Genomic DNA, 22,356 nt, shown 5'->3' with positions numbered 1-22,356 from the left:
TGACTTAGACTGTCTCCTAAAGCATTTATCTCTGTCTATAAAGAGGTTTTAGCCTCTGTTTGACTCTCAGAAGAACCAGGAAATCATTAAAAGTTTTGCAGTAGACTTAAGATATGGGCCTTTTTGATTTATTTCATTATTATTTTGGCATTTCAGACCTGAGCTGTAGCCTGCTTGATCCTCTAACCCAACATAAATATCATGCTGTCTCAGCATTGAGAGAGATTCAGCCTCTCCTTTTTTAAAACTACTTTCATCTTTCCATTTTTGGTTAAAGACTCCCAATGCCTGTAAGAAGTAAGCCTTTAATTAATACCACATGGAATGTTTTTTTCCCCCCCAGTAACTACTCACCGAAGTCAATCCTTGTATGATTTTCTATTTTAACTCAACTAAGGGGGAAGCTTTCTATGTAAAATTAACTACAATCTCATGTATAATGGACTTTGGTAGGAAAAAAGAGACACGTAAAGAAAGGTAAGCTGCAAGATTTTCTGGTTGCTAATTACTAGTCCCTTTTAACTGTACCAGCTTACAATTAAGAAAATAAATTTCCATCTCCAAATGGTCCTTCTTAATACAGTTTCTTTCTGCTTTGGCAAGATGAGTTAATATGTAGGTTTCCTAACTTTAAATAGTTAAACTCTTAACATTCAGAGATCAGACAAAAATAAATATCAACATTTAGGTGAAAGATTTATTTAAAAGATTGAGTACAGGTTTGGAGAATGTCAGTGTCTCTTCTTTCTTCATGTCATTATCTGCTCATCGTGAGAAAGCAGTTAAAATGACATTATTATGAGAGCTTTTGGGTCATGTGAGTTCAAATCTCCTGAGTTTAGGGTTCAGATGAAGCTTTAGTTTCAGAATAAAACTTTAGTGAACTTGCTGAATTTCACATAATTTTGAATTAGTAAATGCTCTGTTTTCAGTAAAGATGAGAAAGAAGCTTTATGGGAACTTTTGCCTCCCCTATGGGAGGAAGATTGAGGCAAGGACTTCTGGTCACTGTAGGGACTGCCCTACTGAAACAAGAATATTCACGTTATTAGGAATTATATTTGAGATGGGCAGTTCAGTGGAAAAGGAAGTAACCATATATTTGAGGGCATCCTTGTTGAACAATGCTTCTTTTCAAATTTTCAGGTGTCCTGATCATGCTGCCACTCTTTATTTTAAAATTGTATGCAATTACTTGGAGCACACACTGATAAGTAATTTTGGCTGTGCCTGTAAAATATCTTTGGTTCCTTCAAGACTTATGCTTACTGAACCTCATCACTTTCAGGATGATACAGAGTCTAGGTGTAGAAAATCCATCCAGCAAATGATAAAGCACCTGAAAAATATACTGATTGATTGACAGCTGTTGCTGGAGATTCCCATAGTAAACCGAACACATCTCAAAGCTATTTTTAATATTTACCATTTCTCGAAGTGGGGTAAATTTCCTCTGCAGATTCTCCCTATGGTGCTTGCATTGAAAGATGAACTTTGCGCTATGTTGCCTAATGTTTTAAGATGCTCAGGGAAGAAATGTAGGTGGTATATTTATGTTCTTCTGCTTGCTTTTAATGACTCTGTTCTATGTGGATAGAATAGTGTCTATGTGAAGACAACTGCATACAAGATAACAAAACAGCATCTTAAAGATGCTGTTTTGAAGGAACCAAAAAGAAGGAACCAGCCTTCTTTTTAAGCACTACTGGTGAATATGAATTTTTTTTTTTTTTGTAAAGCTCTCTGCTTTATACTGCATCCTTCCATTATGCAAGCCCACACTTGGCAAAATGGATCTACTGTGCAACCAAAGCTATATGTGAAAAACAGAATGGTGAGTGGAAACATCAATTGCAGTAGCTGGCAAAATTGCACAAAAATTCCCAATCAAGTACCAATCTTCTTGACAACTTGAGTAGTATAAACACATCATCTGGGGGCTCATGAATGTCTGGTTTGGTACTCCATTGAAAAGAGAATACATTTCAAATTCTCTTCCCATATATTAAAAGCTTTGGGTCCCTATCTTCCTTAACTGTGAGCTCATGGAATGTCTGCGTCACTTTATAACAACAAAATTATCAGCCAGTGTGAACATTTCTCAAACACAAGGACAGAAACGTCACAGGAACTTTGATCAAAAATACATAGAAGAAGGTTACGAAAATAGACATGGATGCTTGCAGTTCATAAACACAGAATGTGTTGCAAGTTTCCTTCAACAAACTATGCACATAATTGAGGCACACAAACAGAGATATAAATTAAAAAAGAAGCTGTAAGTTGTTCAACTTATATTTCCAAAAAATTACACTTGGCAAGAGAGAGAGAGAGAGAAAGAAATATTGCTTTCATTTGCAAGTGCTCAGGAGACACCTTGCACTATGACAATGGAGTATTCATAAACATATAGACAGAAAGAACTTGCTTTTGTCCCTCAGCAGATCCTTTCTGTCTTTCAGGTATTTTTTTCAGCCTTGGGTTTCCTCATAGATGTTTCCTCATATTCCTCTGATTCCTTGGGTTTCCTCATATTTCTCTGTAGTTAGTTAAGCTTCACTCTGAAATTTGTTGTGTTAGAACTGCAACATTCTGGCATTGTATATGCTAGTATTCTTTGATTGCTTTCAGAATTTGCTTTTATTTCTTTCTCTTGAGGATACACTTTCTCTATTAACCCAAGTGTTACTTTTTGCAAATGCTTGTTTTGTCAGGCATGAGAGATCATGCATCTCCTTTGTGCTTCTAATGACTAGTAAAGCTCTGTATTTTGGAGAAGATATTTCTGGCAAGTTTGTCAGGAAAATCATTTACAGATTTAGATACCAGTCCTAAACTGCTTGAGTGGCCGTCCCAGAACAAAGGCAGTGCCTTTAATACTGAGGCCTTTGATCTCTTATGCATAATAATTATCAGTTTGGGCTTTCATTGTGCTTGCTATTCCTTTTGTTCCACCATCGGATGTATTCCAGTTTTTTTCATTTTAATTTTTTCCTGCTCTTTCGTATTAATTTTTAGAAATTATTTTTATGTGAATAACTTAAGCATTACATTATCATCATGCTAACTAACTTGTGCTCTTACATTATGTCTCTGTATGGTGTTATAAAATCACCAGCAGCAACCCCCTTCCATTACATCATCCTTCTCCTGTTATGCACAATAAATTTTTATACTGCTTTTGAAGGTACAGTCTTTTCTGCCAAAAAATGTTATTTCACATTTGCTTTCTTTCCATTTAGAGGTACACTACTTGAATAGTGGGAATCTGTTGAAGAGTAATATACAAAGAGTGACCACATTCTTTCCATAAACTTTCCTTCCTAGAAAAGAATGAAAAAAAACCAGAACCAGATGGCTTTCTTATGGTTAGCCAGTTTCTTACTCCTGATTCCTGTTGCTATGGAAAAATATTTATGCTACAGATCCATATTTAATGATCTCCAGGTATTTCCCTTATGTGGAAGAATTGCTATAGGTGGAAAGTTTTATACCATATTATCCACAGTATTTGTTATATCTGGACATGCTGCTTTTACCCATAGCTGTGAAATTTGAACTTTCACAATGTTGAAAGGTTGGCTAAGGAGGGGAGAGCACAGAGAAAGGGTAAAGCCTTCAGGACAACCTTGTACCAAACAGAGAAGATCTTACTGGCGAGGAGTAAAAGAATTCATTCCTATGAAGAGACAATTACTTGAAGCCAGTGACCGCAGGTGTTAGTGCAAGAATGTCCGTATGTTTGATACGCATTTGAGAGGCATATTCATCTCCATAATGGTGCTTCAGTCCCTGCCCCTGGAAGCATGCTGAAGCATGAGTATGAAGGAAAGCAACTAGAAATATTATCATGCTTTTTCTTTTGCAACACAAGAGGGCCTGATCTTCCTGATTTTCACCATCTACAGTCCAAGGAAAGCTCTTAGGAGAGGGGATGAAGAGATAGGATGCCGAGTGGGTGGTAGGAAAATAAAGAACAGAGAAGCACACAGTCATTCCTGTTTGACTTTAAAGGCACAAATTTGAGTGGAACCACCTCTGTCCTTATTTCAGTCTTATTTCAGAATAAGCTTCTGCTGTTGTCATACCCTTGCTCAGAGCCCTGGCCCTATGGAGTGCCTTGCAGTTGCATGCAGCTACTGACACTTTCCAGGCAAAGATCCAAAGACTCACCTGAAGCCATGTTGTCCTCAAAAAATGAGGAATGTGGATGAAACTCATGAGATCTAGCAGTGAGTGTCAATCCATCCCTGTTCAGGCAGATCAAAATGAGTCTTTTGTTTCTGTGTTGCAGTTGAACTCCCTTAGAGGAGAGTAATCTTGAACAACATTTTGTAATTGTTTCATGTCCAGCTGCAAACCTGTCACCTGCCATGCTCGACAGCTCATTGACCTCATTAAATGCATTCCAAGATTGATTTTTCCTCACAATTTCTATGCTAGGTGTTTCTTTAGTCCAGTAGATACCATGTTACAACAGATCAATTGCATCCAATGCATAGGGTGGAATAACTAGAGAATAGAAAGCCCCTTTTCCATCAGTATAAGGAATTTGGTCATATATGTTGGGCTTTTCACCTTAATGTGTTGATATGACTTTAATAGCTGAGGTAGTGTTTCTTCAACATAATAATTAAGGTAGTTTTAGCTTCTGCCTTTTTCTGCATTTCAGTTTTCTGTTGCCTCTTTGAGCTGCATTCCCCCTGTCAACAGGCGAACTCCTCTCTCTTCTCTCTCCCTGTGAATTCTACATATGTTAGAGATGTGTTTGCAATCTGCTCTTGAAGGCTCTGTATTGAAAGGAAAAGGTAGTATGCTTTGGAAATCTTTGTTTCAATAAATTTAGTTTTATGGGTCAGAAACCTTCTTAATTCTCACTAAAATGCAGGTGGATGTGTTTGAAGGCACCCTAGCTGTTCTAGTTGTATCCCAGTGTTATGCTGTGCCATAAATTTCAAGGAAGACTTTTCAGCTATGGTAACTTGAAGGAGCTCTTGTGAATCTCAAGTGTATGTTTTCTGTCTTTCAAGACATAACCTAAGAAGCAAACAGAAAACCAAAATGTATCCTGTCCTTTTTATATCTTTTGTATTTATCTTCTCACAGCTTCACTTTATGTTTCCTACATGCTTATTTCCTTGATTTGAGGCTCTAAGTTTTCCTGTGTAATTAACAAATGCCACTTTTAATGAATTAATTTCAAACAGTAACAATCGACTTCCACTATTATTTGGTAATTGTGATATCCAAACTTGAATATGAAGATAGGTCTATGCCTGCATGCATTACGTATCATACTTCTGAGGAAATTGGTGCTCCGTTTTTGACTAACAGAGAATGTGAGTAAGGTGTAACCAAAGCATCTACAATCCTTTACACCTCAGCAGTTTTCCCCTGAGTGGGGCTGTCATAATAATTGTTTTCCTGCTCCTTTAGTTTTCCATAAAAAGGGCAGTTACTAACTGTGTATGCCTGAGAAAATTCAGAAATGAACAATAATGTGAACAAGACATTACTTTTCCCTTCACAAACCTTACCTCATGCAGCCAGCTGAGAACACTAAGAGTGTGTTGGGTAATTGACTTTCTTGCATCCTGTGTTTTTAATTGCCTGAATATACAATCAGCTCAAGGTACATTTCTTGTGCTCTAATGACTTTTAGCATAAAGTTTTATTTCCAGATGGATCAGCACTGGAACAGCTTTTCATCTGTCTTATAAATATAATTTAAATTAACACACTGATACCAAAGTCTTGCCACCCAAGAAATAAACGTAGAATTTATTACATAATTGTGTGGTTATTTTATCTATGGACGTCAAGGTGGCTTCTGAAAAAAATGCAACATTCCCTAGAGTTTCTTTATATTGTGCCACTAGGTCAACATTAGTTCAGGATCTGTTGTAATTTAGGTAAAGTTTGAGATACATCATTTCAGGAAAAAGAAAGTTATTTAAACCACCCATAATTTTTAATGCACTCTTTGCACTTACCTGTGACTTGAAAAACCAAGCAAATGAAGCTCCTCTTTTTTTCTGACAAAATGTTTTGGAGTAGAGGCATCTGTCTAGTTGCACCATAGAAGTGAATGCACTGTAGTTGATAGAGTATGCATGAACATTTAATTAATGTTGCTGCCAGAGTAAATATGCAGTGGTTTTGGCATACCTCTGCAGTCCATATTTATAGATGGTGTAGAAATAAGTTAGTATATTGGATATTGTTTGGGTTTGCATTTGCCTCTGACATAGCCGTGGTTTTGACTATATCATTTAGCTTACGTGTGCAGCTATTTTCTCACTTGTGAAGAGTGATAATAGTGGTTTTCTTCAGATGGAAGTTACACAGATGAAGGAGATAAAGTCTGTAGAGAATACAAGTTCTTGAGAAGAAAGGGTTTCTCTGTCTGAATTATGAAAGATAATGTAGCCGTTTGCTGTGACACTGCCATTGCTTCTATTCTTTTTTTTGATCCCACTCTGACCTGCCTTGTGAACTTGGCACTAAGAGACAAGTGACTTAAACCTTACCATGCCTCAGGCTCAACACAGTAAAGTAGTGATAATTGTATTTACCCACCTCTGTCAAATGTGTTTATACCTGTGTATGCAATGAGCTCTACAAGTGCTCATTTGTAGCATCGTATATTTTTGTGATTGAAAACTATTCCATCTCCTCTCTCCCCAGCCCTGATAATTGCAAGTGGATAATCGTAGTGATCAGATTTGCAATCTGCACTTTCAAATACATTTTAATTCTTTTAATGGTCTTTAATTTAATTTCAATCAACTTGCTTTCATTCCAGCAAAATACCCAAATCAGGAGGATCCCTCATACTAGAACTAATTTCTCTCTGTTCCATAACCTGTTCAAGATTTTAGGAGGTCATGGTGGGTTACATTCAAACCAGAAGGCCTGATTTTAGTCAGAGGCTGCCTCTGATAACTGTATCATTTCTGGATTGTTATTGTTACTGTCTGTGTTATTATTGCATGTGCTGTGTTTCAGGAAAAGCAGAGATTTCTGACAGATGTCCTGCATGAAGTGATGTTGCTGGATGGTTTGGCCAGTTCACATCCAGTATCCCAGGAGGTGCAGCAAGCCACAGACATTGACAGGGTGTTTGACTGGATCGCCTATAAAAAGGTGGGACTAATTAAACTCTCTCTGTATTTGTTTTGATATGTCAGTAACTATTAGAGTAACATGTTCCACCTGTAAAACAAATATCATTGTAAAAATGCATACACCACAGTGGTTATTGGTTGGGAGACTTTAATTTGGGATGTATTACAGTGATTTTAGCCAATTATGTTCAGCACTTCCAGTGTTATTGAATGATATAAACAAACTTGTGAGGCTGTCAGCAAGAGGATTTGATTTTTTTGTTATTATTTGTTTTGTGTCTGAGTTGTATTAGATGCTTTAAAATGCGATAGAACGTATTGTCTTTGTCCTAGTGAAACTCTCTAGAAAACTTGCCAGGTACTAGAATTGAATGTAATAGTTTCTCTGTTTTTCCTATGCATGAGATTTTTTTTGTATTCTGCCAACTAGTGAACTCTCAAGTTGTTGCTTACCAGTGAGAACAGGGGAACTGACATCTATGGGTGATGAAGGAATACGTATTAAATTCAGGCAATTTCAAATTGTATTTCAATGATAGGAAACCTTTTGGCCAGCTTTGGGACTGTTACACTAGCTTCAATGGAGGAGTGAGAGGGCCGCATGCTTCCACCTTCTCGATCGTATGCCTGAACTTGCTCTTAGCAAATGACCCAGAAGCTGGTGGTTTCCATTAGACCACATGATTATTTTCTGCTATATGCTATTATATGCAAAATACCTTAATTTCATGACCGAGCATGCTTGCTGTGTGACACAGAGGCTGCTGTGTGCAGCCTTCCTCTATGAAGGCTGTATAGGAGCTCTCTACTGATGATTCAACAGTAAGAGTCTTCTGACTGTCACCCTTGTGTTTGGTGATACTTTCCTTCTGCATCATTAGCTGTGTAACGTGGGGTTGTAGCAACACAGCAGCGTAGCTGTGACTTGCCTACTGAGCCTCCAGATATTCTGTGTGCAGATGATATTATCTGTTTATCCAGTGCTCACTCTGGGCTAAAAAGAGGTGTATCCTCTCTTTCAGTTACCAGCTATTCCCATTCAGCAACAAATTCAAGTTGGTTCTCCTCTGTGTGTGTGTGTGTATGTGTAATAGGTATAGGATCAAATATGCAAACATAAAATACCTAGGCCAATATTTTAAAATGCTGGAGTTGCTCAAGAGCCCAAATAACATTTAAAAAAATCCCTTAGCTGGCTTTGCTTACATTGCTTTTGGTCAATTAAGCTGTAATAACAAGCAACTTTCAGCATACTGAAGTATTCTCATTGTTTAAATGTTTTAATCATATATTTGCTGGTGATAACTGAAGCTTGGTAGGTTCAGAGGTTTATCTCAGATTGGTATCTTAATATTTCAAGCTAATTATTTTTTCTAATTAATATGATAATAGTAATATTAGCATAATATTTGTCACTTATCTTTTCATCATACGAACACTTTACAAACATTAAGTAATTTTCATTTACATTGAAATGACAAATAGGACATTAGGGCACATCTGTATACTGCTGGCTATTTTATGCAGGCTAATAGGATCACTCTGTTTTCTGTGTGGATTAAAGCACTATCTTAAAGCCCAATATTGTATCTGTTTGTTCATTTAAAGGTTCCTTTTTAATGTAACAATCACTATGCCCAGTGGATATGACAGCCTCTCCACTCAGTTTCTGTGATGGCCTTTCAGCTCTCCCAGAACCCTAAATGACTTTGAGTGTGTTCATATCAGAGCCTGATCCTGTAAAATTTTGAACCCAGTTACTAGATCTCTCAAACCACTTGGAGGAATGATGATGGATGAATTTGCTTACACATTTTCTTAGGTGAGAAGATTAAAAGACACACTCCTTCTCCCATAAAGTCTCCCTTTTGCTATCTGTTGGTCTGTCCCTCTGCTTTTCTATCCATCCATCCCTTTGTTTTAAGTGCAAACAATATTAATATAGTAGGAGGAAACTTTCCCCATTGACTTCATAGGTCTTTTCTCGCAATTTCTATACCTTCCTCTAAGCACTTGACATTGTTTCCTTCTGAGGATAAATTGATAGAGTAGATTTAACATTTTGTAGATCCTGCATTCTTTTTTCATTTTTACGTAACTTTATATGCATATATGCTAGCTTGCACATCAAATCAACTAGCTTGTTGATGAAACAAACTCATTTATTTGATAAAACTTTGCCTATCCTTCTCGCTCTGTGGTGTCCGCCAATATAAATACCATGATGAATCGTACATCAGAAGAATCCAGATTGTAAAATTGTTCCAAAGGCACTGTCTTTCTCATCATTTATACTGCTATTAATCTTTCTTTTTTTGTGTGTTTCATAGATAAAGCTTTTACCTGGTGAAAAGTGTACTCAAATATATTCAGGTGCCTCATGGTCCTTGTTGCAGATTGAGCCATGATGAAGGGATATTATTGCTGGAGTTTCTGGGATGGCGCTTTGGTTGTTTGCTGTCTTGTTTTTTTAACTGGTGACAAATCTCAAATTCTTAGGAAATTATTCTCTTGGCTCTAGTAAACTTTGGATGAGGTCCATCAACAAGGACTTTTCTACTATCTTAAAGTGTTTATTTTTAATAGGTCTAGCCTTACATGCAGTATCTTTCACCTATATTTTGATTTTTTTTTTGCATTCCCTTTATTTTAAAAAATTTTCACCTTTTGCTCCATGGGGTCCTTGGTTTGTCCATATGATCTCTTTTCTCTCTTTATGATTTTCTGTGTGAAATTGAAATGATGAAACTTTCTCTCATCTGATTTTTCTTCAGTAAAATTACAGTCATTGAGTGTCACTGTCATTGTTTTTCATCAATATGGGATAAGTCAATTAGGTACCATTAAAATGTCCATCTCTGGTTGACATTATCAGCTGTCATTTTAAAGATTTGCCTCTTCCTCTTTCTCTTTCTATACACCAAACTTGGAGATAATAATTGAAACTGTTCTATTTAAATGCCTTGAAGCTGAATATATTTTTCATTTCCACTTCTTTGTCCTCAGTGACTGCACATATTAAGAAGTGTGGTGCCATGGTGTCCTGACAAATTGTATTCACTTAATCCCACAAACAGAGTGAAAAAGATACTGCAGCCCTTCAGAATACAATGTTTCCATTTGAACTGTTGGCAGTAATATTTGGCTCTTCAAAAGCATTATACTAATTGTTCTTAAGATAGGAGCATGTCATCCTCCACTAGGGCCACAAATATGCAGAGAAAACCCAAAAGTTGTGATAGTTCATTAATTAGTAGTATTGACAGAAGATTTCAAACTCTCAAGTTACGTGGGAGCGTGGATATGTCTTTGTAGTGCAGCTGGAAGTCAGATAGCGCCCTCCCACAATGACAGGAAAAGCGGTTATATGCCAAGTGCAGCAGCAAATATTGCCTGCTGAACACAGGCAATCTGTGAATTGTTAAAACAAAGCAAAAAGCGTGACATCCTTTCCGCACCAGAAATAACTGACAGCAGGAATCATAGCCCTGGAGAGCTGCATTGACAGAGGAGGAAAGCATGCAGCAAGAATAACATGAGGAACAACAATCAGCAAGGCACAACCAGCTGTAATAAAATGGTGAAACAAGACAGCTGCATCACTAAGGGAGCAGCCAGACCCAAGCAGCGTGAGATAGATGTATCCCAGAGGGACCTGAAGAAGTCATAGCCCTAGATGAGCAGTTTCAGCCAGATGATAGGAGGGATGACAGGGCACCGAGGATGGTGTAGAGAACCAGATAATACCCGAAGTAGTTCTCATCAGCCTCATGAATTTGAGATGCTTTGACATTACCAGCTTAAGATTCTGGCAGCAATCAGAGCAGGCAAGACCAAGAGGATGGAGCGTAACTATAAAAGTACCCCCAATAGAATATGTCTGGGCAAGTGACAAACAATGATCAAAACAAGGAGGAGGATGGCTGGAATAGGGAAGAATATTCCTTTTTTTCTTCCCTATAAGCTCAAATGACCTCAAGAGTGAGATCAGTCACTAGTCCAGGCTTTGCAGTCCAAATAATTTGTTATTTCCTAAACCTTTATATGCATAGTTTACTTTTCCTTCTTAACTCTGTGCCATTTCTTTAAAAGTGCTTTTTCCCCTTTCTGCATCAAAATGATGGAAGGAAGGTATATTCCTAACAGTAATACGGGGTGACCGTCCTCCCTGCCTCCCATCAAAGGCAATGGTCCATGTTAGGAAATCAGTAGTAATAGTAGTAGTGGTAGTGTAGTTGGTAGAAAGGCTCTCTAAAAACTTGGTGCTTTTTACTTATGTTCCCCAGGCACTGCAGAGCATATTGGCAATGGAATAACAAAACAAAACAAAACATTGATTCTGCCCAACAAAACCATGATTAATATTGGAGTGAAATCCACTCAGTTCATGAGTGCAATGAAACTGTGATTTGGCCTAATAAATGGATATGATGTGCATCTATGAAATACAAAAAAAGTGAGAGCAGCTCATTAATAGTAAAAGAAATACTAAATACATGGTAAAATATAGTAAAACAGATTTTATTTTTAATTATTCACATAACTAAATCAGTGACATAAGATGACACCTACCTATTTTAAAAGTCCTATGATACAATCCAGGTGGCCTTGCAACCTATTCTCTTAACATAGTATAAAGGGAGAACATTTTGTTCTTCCTGACTAATTTAGCGGTGATGTCATTTGTGAAAGTCATTAAATTCTTTGTGTGCATTTGTATGATGGTGGTATCTGTTCCCTGACTAGCTAGCACAGTAGGTCAGTGCCCAGATTACAGAAAGTGATTTCAAAAGCTGTTTGTTCATAATGCATTGTAACAGAGGAAGTATCTTGTAATGAAAACAATTTCATTTTGTTTAGATAAAAAGATTGTAGGTCTTTACTGTGTCCAATATGAAACCCGTCAAAACTCGGAGGCAGTGAAACCTTTAAGTTCAAGTTCAGAGCCATCCCAAGAATGCCTGACTTCGAGTTTGGAGACTATCCCATTCCAGCTGGTGGTGTGCCAGTGCTTAAAATTAGACAGGTACTTCAAAATATTAAAAATACCTGTCTTATTAAGGTACTTGAGCACCTGCCTGGCTCAAAACAAATTGTTATTAGCCTATTACACTGCTGAGCATATACTAACATAGTGTTTTCTGAAGAAGAAATATAGTAAGCACTGTGTGCTCTATATAAACAGCTACACATCTACAGTGCTTCAGGAGGGTTACTTCCCCCAAGTTGAGGAAAACTATGTATGGGTTTGAGTGGAAATAATAAAAACTGAGCAAAAATGTTAATAAAAACACTGTGTTTTAAAGAAGAGCTCATTAGGCAAGATTGCTTAGTGAGACTAACATGAGGAAGAGCAACCATTAAGACACAACCTCTTGTAGTAAAAGACAGTTTTCTGCCTGTTCCCCTTTGAGAGACAAGGGCAATCTAAGCTTTGGAGTGGATGATCAAAGCAGAAATGGCACCAGTGACTCAAGGCATTATGCCCTGCAGTCATTTATTATACTCCTCTCCCTCACAGGGAGTCTAGAGAGTAGAAAGGTGTGTGTCCATGTCTCAGATGTTTCCACGGCTTAAAATAAAATGTTGACAAAGGTGGGTTTAAACTCCAACCTATGCACTGGAGTTCCTGAAATGCGCTTATATGTTCGGTTTCTCCAGCTGTACTTTGTGATGGTAATTTTCAGCAAAGAGGCAAAACAGAAAGCTGAGTGCATTAATGTCTTAAACCTTTCCAGGTGGTTTCTGACTTTTCCCTAAAGGAGTCCAAAAAGCAACAATCCATAATAAAGACGAGATAACTTTTGTTGAAACTCATCCTGGTTCAGAGCAAAGAAACAAGAGCAGCAATTACAAATGTAAAAGTAACCTATAACAAAAGATAAGAATGGGAGATAGAAAATAAATAGGAGGTAATGAAGTAGTGTAAAAGGAAAAAAGTTGACATAAAAGCATGCTCAGCAAAGTTTCAGTCTGCTATGTATTTAGGAGGCCCAGAGGACTTTTATTCAGGAAGGAACTGGCTGAAGTTTTGTTGTTGTTGTTTTTAATTAATGTTGAAATACTGGATAAATTCTGAAACTTAAAAGAGATATTAAAAGAGTGCAAATAGAAAGGCATGCTTAATTATAGTTAGCTGCAAATCAGTCTTTAGGCAAATGATTTGAGATGCTTATATGGGATTCAGTTAACTAAAAAATAAAGGAATATTAATATTCATGTTTTGTGGAAACAAACCTGGTCAAACAGATCTGATTTCAATTTTTGATGAGATTAAATGCATGGTTGGTAAAGATAAATTGTGTTGATACTTAGACTTTTTAAATCTTTGTTTTACTATGGCATAATATTCTAGTTAAAAAGCAGTGCTATGCAGTATCACTACAGAACACATTGAACGGATTAATAGAAAACTGTCAGACCATACCAATCCCAAAGGTAGTAGTCAATGGGGAATCATCATGAATTTTTTAGTTTTTTTAGAATTTCCACAGGGATTGGTTCTATGCCCAGAGCTATTCAAGAATTTCATCAGTGCTCTGGAGATAAATGGAAAATCATTTCTGATAAAATATGTGGTTGACAGACTGGCTAAGTTGTAAATAATGTTGAGGATGAGGCTGTGTTATTTAGTGACCAGAAATGCAGGCCATATTTACAAAATGAGAAGCTGTATTCTGGAAATGAGTCATGTCAGAAATGGGTTTAGAAGTCATGATAGTAAACAGGAAGCCCATGAATGCTCCATAAGATGCTATGCAACAAGCTCTCCAGTGTTATGCTTGGATAAGCAGGAGGAAGCAAATAGCAGAAAAGGGCTTTCATACTGTATAGCACACTGGTTGGATTTAGAGCTACCACACGTCATTGCTTCCCTGGACTTGTCCTCTTTTTACACTTGGACATTCTGTCAGAGAAAGAAGAACTTGGTCATTTGTTTGCATCTTCCATCAGCCCAGCCAGAGCTCTTGCTCTGACAGCACTGATAGATGTCGTGAAGTCAGGGACAACAGTAACTGAACACGAGCAGAAAAGCCTGTGCTGGGTGAATCCTTGGGTGGCTGTGTGTTTCGTCACCATCTGTGCAGTTTGAAGGTAGTAGCGCTGACATATGCTAGACATAGCAGAACTGTTGCACATGTGCTGGACCATCAACATTCGTGTACAGCCAGTGTAACCCACACAAATTGTATCAGACTTGCTGCAGGTGTACTGCATGGCATATCACCCACATTTCAGCTCTGAAGCTGTGTACATTTTTGCTATCTGCATTTTAAAAGAGATATTGGAAACCTTTGAAAGCATATGGGTTATGCTGGAGACAATGCCTTAAAGTGGCAGGCTGAAAAAGCTTAGTTTTTTGGTTTATTTAAAAAGAAGAAAAGCTATTAACTTGCCAAAGCATCTGGGTACCTATGTATGAAAACGACTCTTCAGTTTAGTGGGAAGGCCATTCTAAGAAATAAGGTTAGAAGCTGTAATGAAGTACGTTCAATTTAGAGATAAGGCACTAGATTTAACAGTGAGGGTTTGATAATTCCTGGAAAGAACTATTAGACAGAAAAATAGTGTGTAGTCTCTTCCCTGCTGTAAACCAATAGAAATTATACAAGCACTAGGAAATGTGTTTTAGCTAAAACCCACATCATACTTAGACGTATTTAAGCTATTGAGCTGAATAATCATGTGGGATTTAATAGCCTGTGGTACATGAGGCTCCAGCCTACCAGTCCCTTCCAGACTGAAGGTCTCTCAACTGATGAAAGGACCTCTGCCTACTCTTCAAATGAAGCATATGTGTAGACATTTCTCTGATTCAGGGTTTTAATATCCTTTTTCTTGGAGAGTTATGTACTATGATGTACACTATGTGTGCTTCATCATTCAGTATGTTACTGCTTGAATTAAAGTGAAGTACACATTGTTGATTTGAACTAAGAGACAAAACAGAGATAATTATTTTAATCATAGCCACTACCTTAGGCAACTTTGAATATCATAAATGGACTTGCTTTTCATGGACATGACTTTTTAAAGAAAAGTATATTTCATTTCCCTAAATTCTTTCCAGAGCTGAAATGCATTTGTATTTTGCTTTACTGTGATAAAATGAAATGCTATGTCTAGTGGATGTCTGTTCCTGTGAACGCAATGAGCATTTGAAAACATTTAATCTGATGGACCCACTCTGCGAGACTGGAGTATGCAAACTGATGGTAGGCCTATCTCTCCCAACTAGAGAAAGGGCCAACAGCTGCTGCTTCCCAAATGTATTATTTTAAGAAAAGACTAGAGCAGCAAGCAAGAATAATGATTTTTTTATTAAATCACAGCAACAACTGAAAGGTATGTGATGCACCCCTCTTTTGATGAGTTCTGCAAACCTAGTTCTTTCAACAGCCTCTGAACTTAGATTCGTAGAAATTAAAAAAGGAAAAGGTCTAATGCTGTCATGTGTTCTATTCCCTGTTACTGTAATATGAAAAGAAAGTCTTTGCAGCAATACCAAATTTTATTTTATTTAATTTGCTTTTGGATTCTCTGTACAGCTGGTTGGTAAAATGGTGATACATTTCCTATTTAAACTGAAGTAACTGTGACTGTTAAACACTTACTTCTATAACTGTTCTATCATACAGGGAATATCTTCGTCCTTTATTTCTAATAGAAAATATGGAGTTGGGGAGCCAGTTATGTTATTAGAATAAATTCTTAATACAATGGAGTTTAAGATGCAATGGTTTGTATACTACTGATTTGAATTCTGGTGATGGCCCATCTGTATAAATAATGTCAACCTCATGTGTTTGCCCATCCTTGAAGATTTCCTCATACAAGCACTTAATGAAAAAGTATAACATGCTTTTGTCCATGTCAATGGTGTCAGAACATATAAGAGAGATTTTGGTGGCAAAACTAAATAAAACTACTGTTGTAAATAAGTCCCAGTACTGAGTGCCAGCAGTATTTCGTCTAGGCGATTGACTCATTTTATTATTCAAGGAAAATGGTGCTACGGTGACCATCTGAAGAACATGCTTATTTATGGTCATTTACCACTGAATTTTGTTCACTGTATCATGTTCCTAAAATTTGCAACAGAACTGATGTCTAAGACAAACATTTCACCAAAACTCATCTTTACATTTGACTGTTTTGGTATTATCCACCCCTAGAACAGCTGTATTTGTCAGAATAGAAAATGATTATGATTTCCCTGTGAAAAGTTATCCTTGCGTATAATATTACTTTTTCCAGTGATGTTTTGGCATCAGATAAATGGCCTTACAATTTATAAAAACAATGTAAGGTGCGTTTATGCATCTTTGATGATTTAGCACAGTACATTACAGGTTTCAGGCTTACTTGTTGATTTTTAAACTAATGGCTTAATCAGACTGTAAGTAAACTTTAAAAAATTATGTATTTGCAAGTTAAAATTAGTTTGTTAAGATATACCCTGGTTTTATTCCTGAATATCAGCAACACATTAACTTATGAGGGAGTACCAGTTGATAAATATCTATTGGAAATTATGTATTATTTTAAAAAGTGAAGAAGATAAAGTTATGAAGCTTTTTTTTCTAAACTGTACTGTTAGACAGGGTTAGTTTTTTGTCTTTTTTTTTTAAAGGTATGAATGTTGTCCCTTACTTTTGCAATAATTTATTTCTGAGTACAGGGAAATTTTCTCTGTGTAACCTTAATTCAGCCAAATACTTAATTTCTTGCTCACTTGTATGTGTGTAAGCAGTAGAATTTAATTTGAGCTGCTTACATGTTTAAGATATTTTGGTGTTTCATGAAATGATGGCTTGGACTGAGAACTTCAGGATTAGGCTTGTATTGCCACATTTTGTACTAGGATGTTGCATTCTCTGCGTATATCTATCTCCTTCCTTCCTTCTTCTCACGGCTTTTACATGTGTTTTCCAAAGGGAAAGCCTCTAGGAATTCGTTTGAACATTTTACATCTCTGCAATGGGGAAAAAAATCATAGGCACATGTTTACTCATTTGAACAAATACATTCTGTTATCCTAATCAAATAAGGAAGCATTCACACTCAGCAAATTCACATTCATTAAGGTTCATTTTTTGGGGTATTTTTAGGTACTCTTAGAGAATACAGAAAATAGCCAAACTGGTGTATTACAGTGCTCAGTTTCTGAAAATGAAAGAGGGATTTGGTGCTGGTGACTCATTATCCATTCTAATTAATTCCATGAAAAAAAACTCTCAGTGAGTACGTTTATAGTTCCCACAGATAAGGTATTTTGGATAGATGTATTTAAAGAATTGCAAAGAAAACTGCAAAGAAGACTATGTTTTCGCAGTTCAGTAGAAGAGCTTTAGGAGAGGTCTCTCAGGAGCCCTCTACAGTACGGTATTGTAACTGCTAGTATGAACAGGACACTTGTTTCATGACTACCAGAGAAAGACCCTATACCGTGAAGTAGGGGTCAAATTGCAAAAGCAGGAAGGTAAAATATGTTTCAGCATAATATTCTGAGTTGGAGGTGAGGAATGACTGGACTTCTTATCTTGGAGAAAAAGGAAAACCAGCAATGGTTTATGGTTTGCATAAGAAAGCCCAGTTTAAATGCAACATCAGGATTTGAAAGTGGTTTAACTTTTTATGTAGTTGTCAGCTATTCTTACAGGAGAACTGAAGGGATGTCAGTTGATTTATTTAAGGTCACACTAGTTGCTCCACAAACATTACAGCTAGACTTCTCTCATCACTCAGTCCCGTTCTTTAAGGTGATAATAAGCAAGATTCAGGTAATTCAGTGGACTACTTGTAGTGTAACAAAACAATCAGTTGACCAAGTTTTTAAATAATCATTTACACACGTATACACTATTCTTAGTATATGTGCATTTGAACAAATTTTCCAGATTATTCTTGCAGCTGTGACTTCGTGAAAACATAATCTTTTGTGTTAAACTTCTGTAAAATTGGCAAAGATTTCATTTTGTCTTTTAATTTTATGTAAGAGTTCTTTTTTAAATGTCACATTTTTGTTACTTGTTTGATATAAATTGTTCTTTCACTTTAATTCATGCTGTGATTTTCCCAATAAGCTAAATTTCATAGGGCATCCAGCTGTGGTTGCTTAGTACCAACAAAGAATGATTGTTTTGCAAAACGTGACTTGAATGTTACTTGTTGGCTAGTGTTCAGATTACAAAAATAATGTGCAAATGTGCATTCTTTGTATGAGTGCTTTGTAATCTACCGTTCTGATATTTGAAATGAACTTTGAGTCACAGAATTATCTAAGATTTTGAAAAATAAAGAATATAAAGTATACATTTAGGAACTTTGAACTGAAATGAAATTATGCTAATTTACTCTAACCATTTGATTGTGGATACCCCAAAGCTTCTATTTGAAAGGGCACCTTAAAAATGAGCTCAACATTTTTAAGGAAAAAAAATGCATACACTGCTTTTATTGTATTTGGAGTTCTAAAAATCTCTTCCTTCAGCACATTTCATGAAGGAATGATACATTTCAATCATTAATCAAAATGTATTAGCCAGAATTTGAAAATGTCTTCCTTAGTTTTTCTGTGATCTCAGGTGAATCTCCTAAAGGGGATGGTGCCTGACTTAAGTGTGCAGCAAGCATGACTCTGTGTTACTGGGTGACGGCCAAAGTGTAGGGGGAGGACTCAGGTTTCTAAGGGTGTAGTAGAGAAGCTTAATCAGTTTTTTGCATTGGACTTTCCTGCTGAAGAATGGATTGATTCCCACGTCCAGTTTATTCTTGGTAACAGATAGATTGCAGGAGCTATCAGTTTAAGATAGGTATGTAGGAAATACTAACTAAAATAGGTTGGAAATATTAACTAAAATAGGTTAAGATAGTTGTTAGGAAGTGACCAGAGCTGAGTGGCATCCACCTGCATTGTTCTGAAGGTGCTTGGGTATGAAGCCGCAGAACTTCCAGCAAAGGTGCGTAGACCATCATGACAAACAGCCAATGTGCCGGAGAATAGCTAATGTGCTAATGCTGTTGTCTACATGAAGGGCTCTAGAGGAACCCCTAGGGTTCCTGGGAACTACAAAGTGTTGAGTCCAATGTCCTTCTCCAGCAAGTTGGGGGTTCTGTAATAAAGGGTAGGATAATTGAGCACATGGATAAATAGAGTATGTTGGTCATGACTTGACATGACTACTGCAAAGGGAAATTCTGTTCCACGAACCAGCTGGAGTTTGGGGAGGATGTCAGCAGACATTGGATTTTCAAAAAGTCTTTGACAAGGCATCTCATCAAAGACTTTTAACTGTCCTGCTAGGACTTTCAGAGCAACTAATGTTGCCACAGAACTGGGGGAAAGGTTCTCTTACAGGCTGGAAATCCACCGAGTAAATGGTACCAAGCCAGTATGGCTTGTGGTCTACTTGTCTCCCCATCTCCTTGCCCACAGGACACTTTCTTCAAAACGTAGTGGGCATTTACACACTCTTCCTTCAAATCCCTGTTCTCAAAATTTTTTCATAGCACAGAGCAAATAGTATAAGGAGGGACTATTTATGTGTCTTTAATATCACTGATTCATTAAAAAAAAAACAGGCTAGTATATATTAATTAATAGCCCTCCAACCTCATGTTGATTCTCATCTTAAATCTTAGGAAAGAATGATACCTTTGTGAGTGCCTGTAAGTGGTCTAAACCTTGTTATAAACAATGAAGATGAAGGTGATTGTAACAAATTATTATTGGTAATAATAACTCTAATAATATGAATAAAATCAAGGGTAATTGAGATAGAGGATAAAGTAACTCACATTTTCTTTAGCTAGAGGGAAACTGACCCTAATTTTGAATTGCAGAGATACCAGCATAAGAAAAAAACCCACAAAACTAGGCCTCCTAGTGGTTTCCCATTGTATTTGAAAGACAACTGGTGCTATTACATATTAATCAGGACTGATTTTGAACTGACTACTGTGCAATAGGAGAATGTTAATAAATCTCCTGCATTTCAGTGGGTTTTTTTTAAGATGAGAGAGAATAAAAAGCAAAATGGAAGGGTGGTCAGACATTTTAAAGAACAGAAAAAGGAGCTATTGTTGCTTTTACAGCTTTTCTTGGTTTTCTCTTTTCACTGATGTTCAGAGAATGCTTCTCATCACTGAACTATACATACAAAGTAACTGATATGAACAGACAGAGACACTGTTGCACAATGTAAAATACCATTGTTAATGTTTGTTCTTACTACATGAGGAGGTTTTGTGGAAAACTGACGTATTTATTTAGAAATTCAGTTATGAAATTTCTGTTGATAGTCTAATGCTCCTCTCCTCACTATCTCATTCCTGATTTACACCCTGTGGTATTGTAGTGGTGTTTTCTATAGCAGTATGCTTCCTGGTTTTAGTTTTGATGTGACTAAAGGAATTTTTTTGAACTAAAGCAAAATAAACAACTTTTATTCCTGAACCAGGATAGCTAGGTGGACATTCATTGAAGAAAGGATATATTGAGATCTGTGTAATTATTATTAGTGATTAGTGGATTTACTTGAATGTGTAGGTCAGCCTACAAGATGCTCTCAGACTGCAAACCCAGGCAGGTGTTTTTGCACAGTTTATACTTTTACATTTTCCAAGGTTTCTCCATAAGTTGTAGAATAAAATATCTTCAGAGGAATTCATGTCACCTAACAAGGGATGTTCCCTGTGTAGACTTCTGCAATTAACTGGTCCTCTAAGCTCCATGTATAATCAGTTTAGATAAGCAAGCACTTTTAGGGTGAAATTCATCTGGCCTATTTCAGATGCATGTTTTTGGATGAGATGAGTCAGGATGATCTGAAGTGCTTGTTTCTCTCTCCATTGCCTTTAAAGGGAGCCTAGGCTGCTGGCTCAGCTGTACACAACTGAATTAACTTCAGATATGTACAATGTAGGCATCTGCATTTAGTCAGATGAGTTTCAACCTTATGGTTAAAACAAAAACAATAAAACACACACAAAAGGCAGAAGGAGAAGCAAAAAGAGGAAAGAAGTTGGTGTCAAAAAAATGACAGATTTTGATCGGAAGGAAGATGGAAAAGCTGTGCTTTTTTAATGCTTTTTTATGTCAGCCTTTTATGGTCTCTTTGCCTACCCCCATTCCAGCTCATTTACAGAATGGTAGAGTAGTTCACTCTTGCAAGAATCAGCTGTAGCTCATGGTATCTGTTCTGTGTTGGTGACATTTTTCTTTCATGGCCACTTTTCGGAATACTGACATAATTTTTGGTCCTTTAAAGAATAATGCTGAATGAGCTTACAGCTCATCAATGTCTCTTCACACATGGCCCCTTGCCCTTGCCTTGTAGCTTCTGCATAATTCTATATCCTGGTTTGCTGATCCTCATCAGTCTATACATGGTCCTATTCACTGCAACTGCTTCACCAGTTAATTATTTTAAGTGTTTTTCTTTGCTGTCTGCTCTGTACAGAATATCATCCTTCAGCTAACAAGCCCACTACTCTCTCTTTAGGGGTCTCTCTTGGAAATCTAAATTTGCTTTTTTTTTGTTTTCTTATATGAAATTATGACAGTACACTTGCTGGATAAACTGAGATATGATTTATGTTTTATGTCTGTATATATATAAAAGGATGGTGTCACATCAGTTTTATATTGTAACACTACAGAAAATTTTGGGAGCTGCCTAGTAGAACAGAATCCTTGTAACAAAGTGGAGAATCAGAGTCTGTAGGGCCTTTTTGGAGGATGCAGTTGAATAAATCTCACCTAATTTTAGAAGTCTGCAGTGCAGATACTTACATATGAATTAGTCTTCCTAGGCTCCCTTTCTAGTGAATTAAAAGAAATAGGTGTTTTTAGGGTGCAATTCATCTGATCTGTTTTGGTGTCTACTTTAAGATGAGACAAAGTGCAACCAGAAGTAACTGCTTCTTCCATTGACTGTAAAGGGAGTCTAGACAACTGAATCAATTGTAGACACAGACTGTAGGTATCTACATTTAGTCAGATGTATCCCATCCTGTGTGTGACTGTCTAACAGTACTGTGTAGTATGCAATAGTCATATTTTTGTAGTTTCATGCATAAGATCAAGTTTTTTCCTGTTAAAGACACTTTTGGCACTTTCTTTTGTATCAGAAATGAGTACAGAATGCATTTCCAAGAAGTTGCAAGTGAAACAATTCATCAATTTAGGAATTAAAATGTAGTAAAATTGGGTCATTTAATAAGT

General features: G+C 36.8%; 1 protein-coding gene across 1 annotated transcript in view; it reads left to right on the top strand.

The window, feature by feature from the left end:
* TRHDE (thyrotropin releasing hormone degrading enzyme) overlaps positions 1-22,356 on the top strand; it is a 215,416-nt gene that overhangs the window by 94,701 nt on the left and 98,359 nt on the right. The window contains exon 6 of the mRNA XM_026061763.1: positions 7,009-7,146. Coding sequence (XP_025917548.1) covers positions 7,009-7,146 — 138 coding nt within the window. The remainder of the gene's footprint in view (positions 1-7,008; positions 7,147-22,356) is intronic.

This window comes from Apteryx rowi, unplaced genomic scaffold, assembly GCF_003343035.1.
Source record: "Apteryx rowi isolate R43461 unplaced genomic scaffold, aptRow1 scaffold_185, whole genome shotgun sequence".
NCBI lineage: Eukaryota > Metazoa > Chordata > Aves > Apterygiformes > Apterygidae > Apteryx > Apteryx rowi.
Note: the sequence above shows the minus strand (reverse complement) of the source record. Positions and strands in the feature narration are given on the sequence as shown.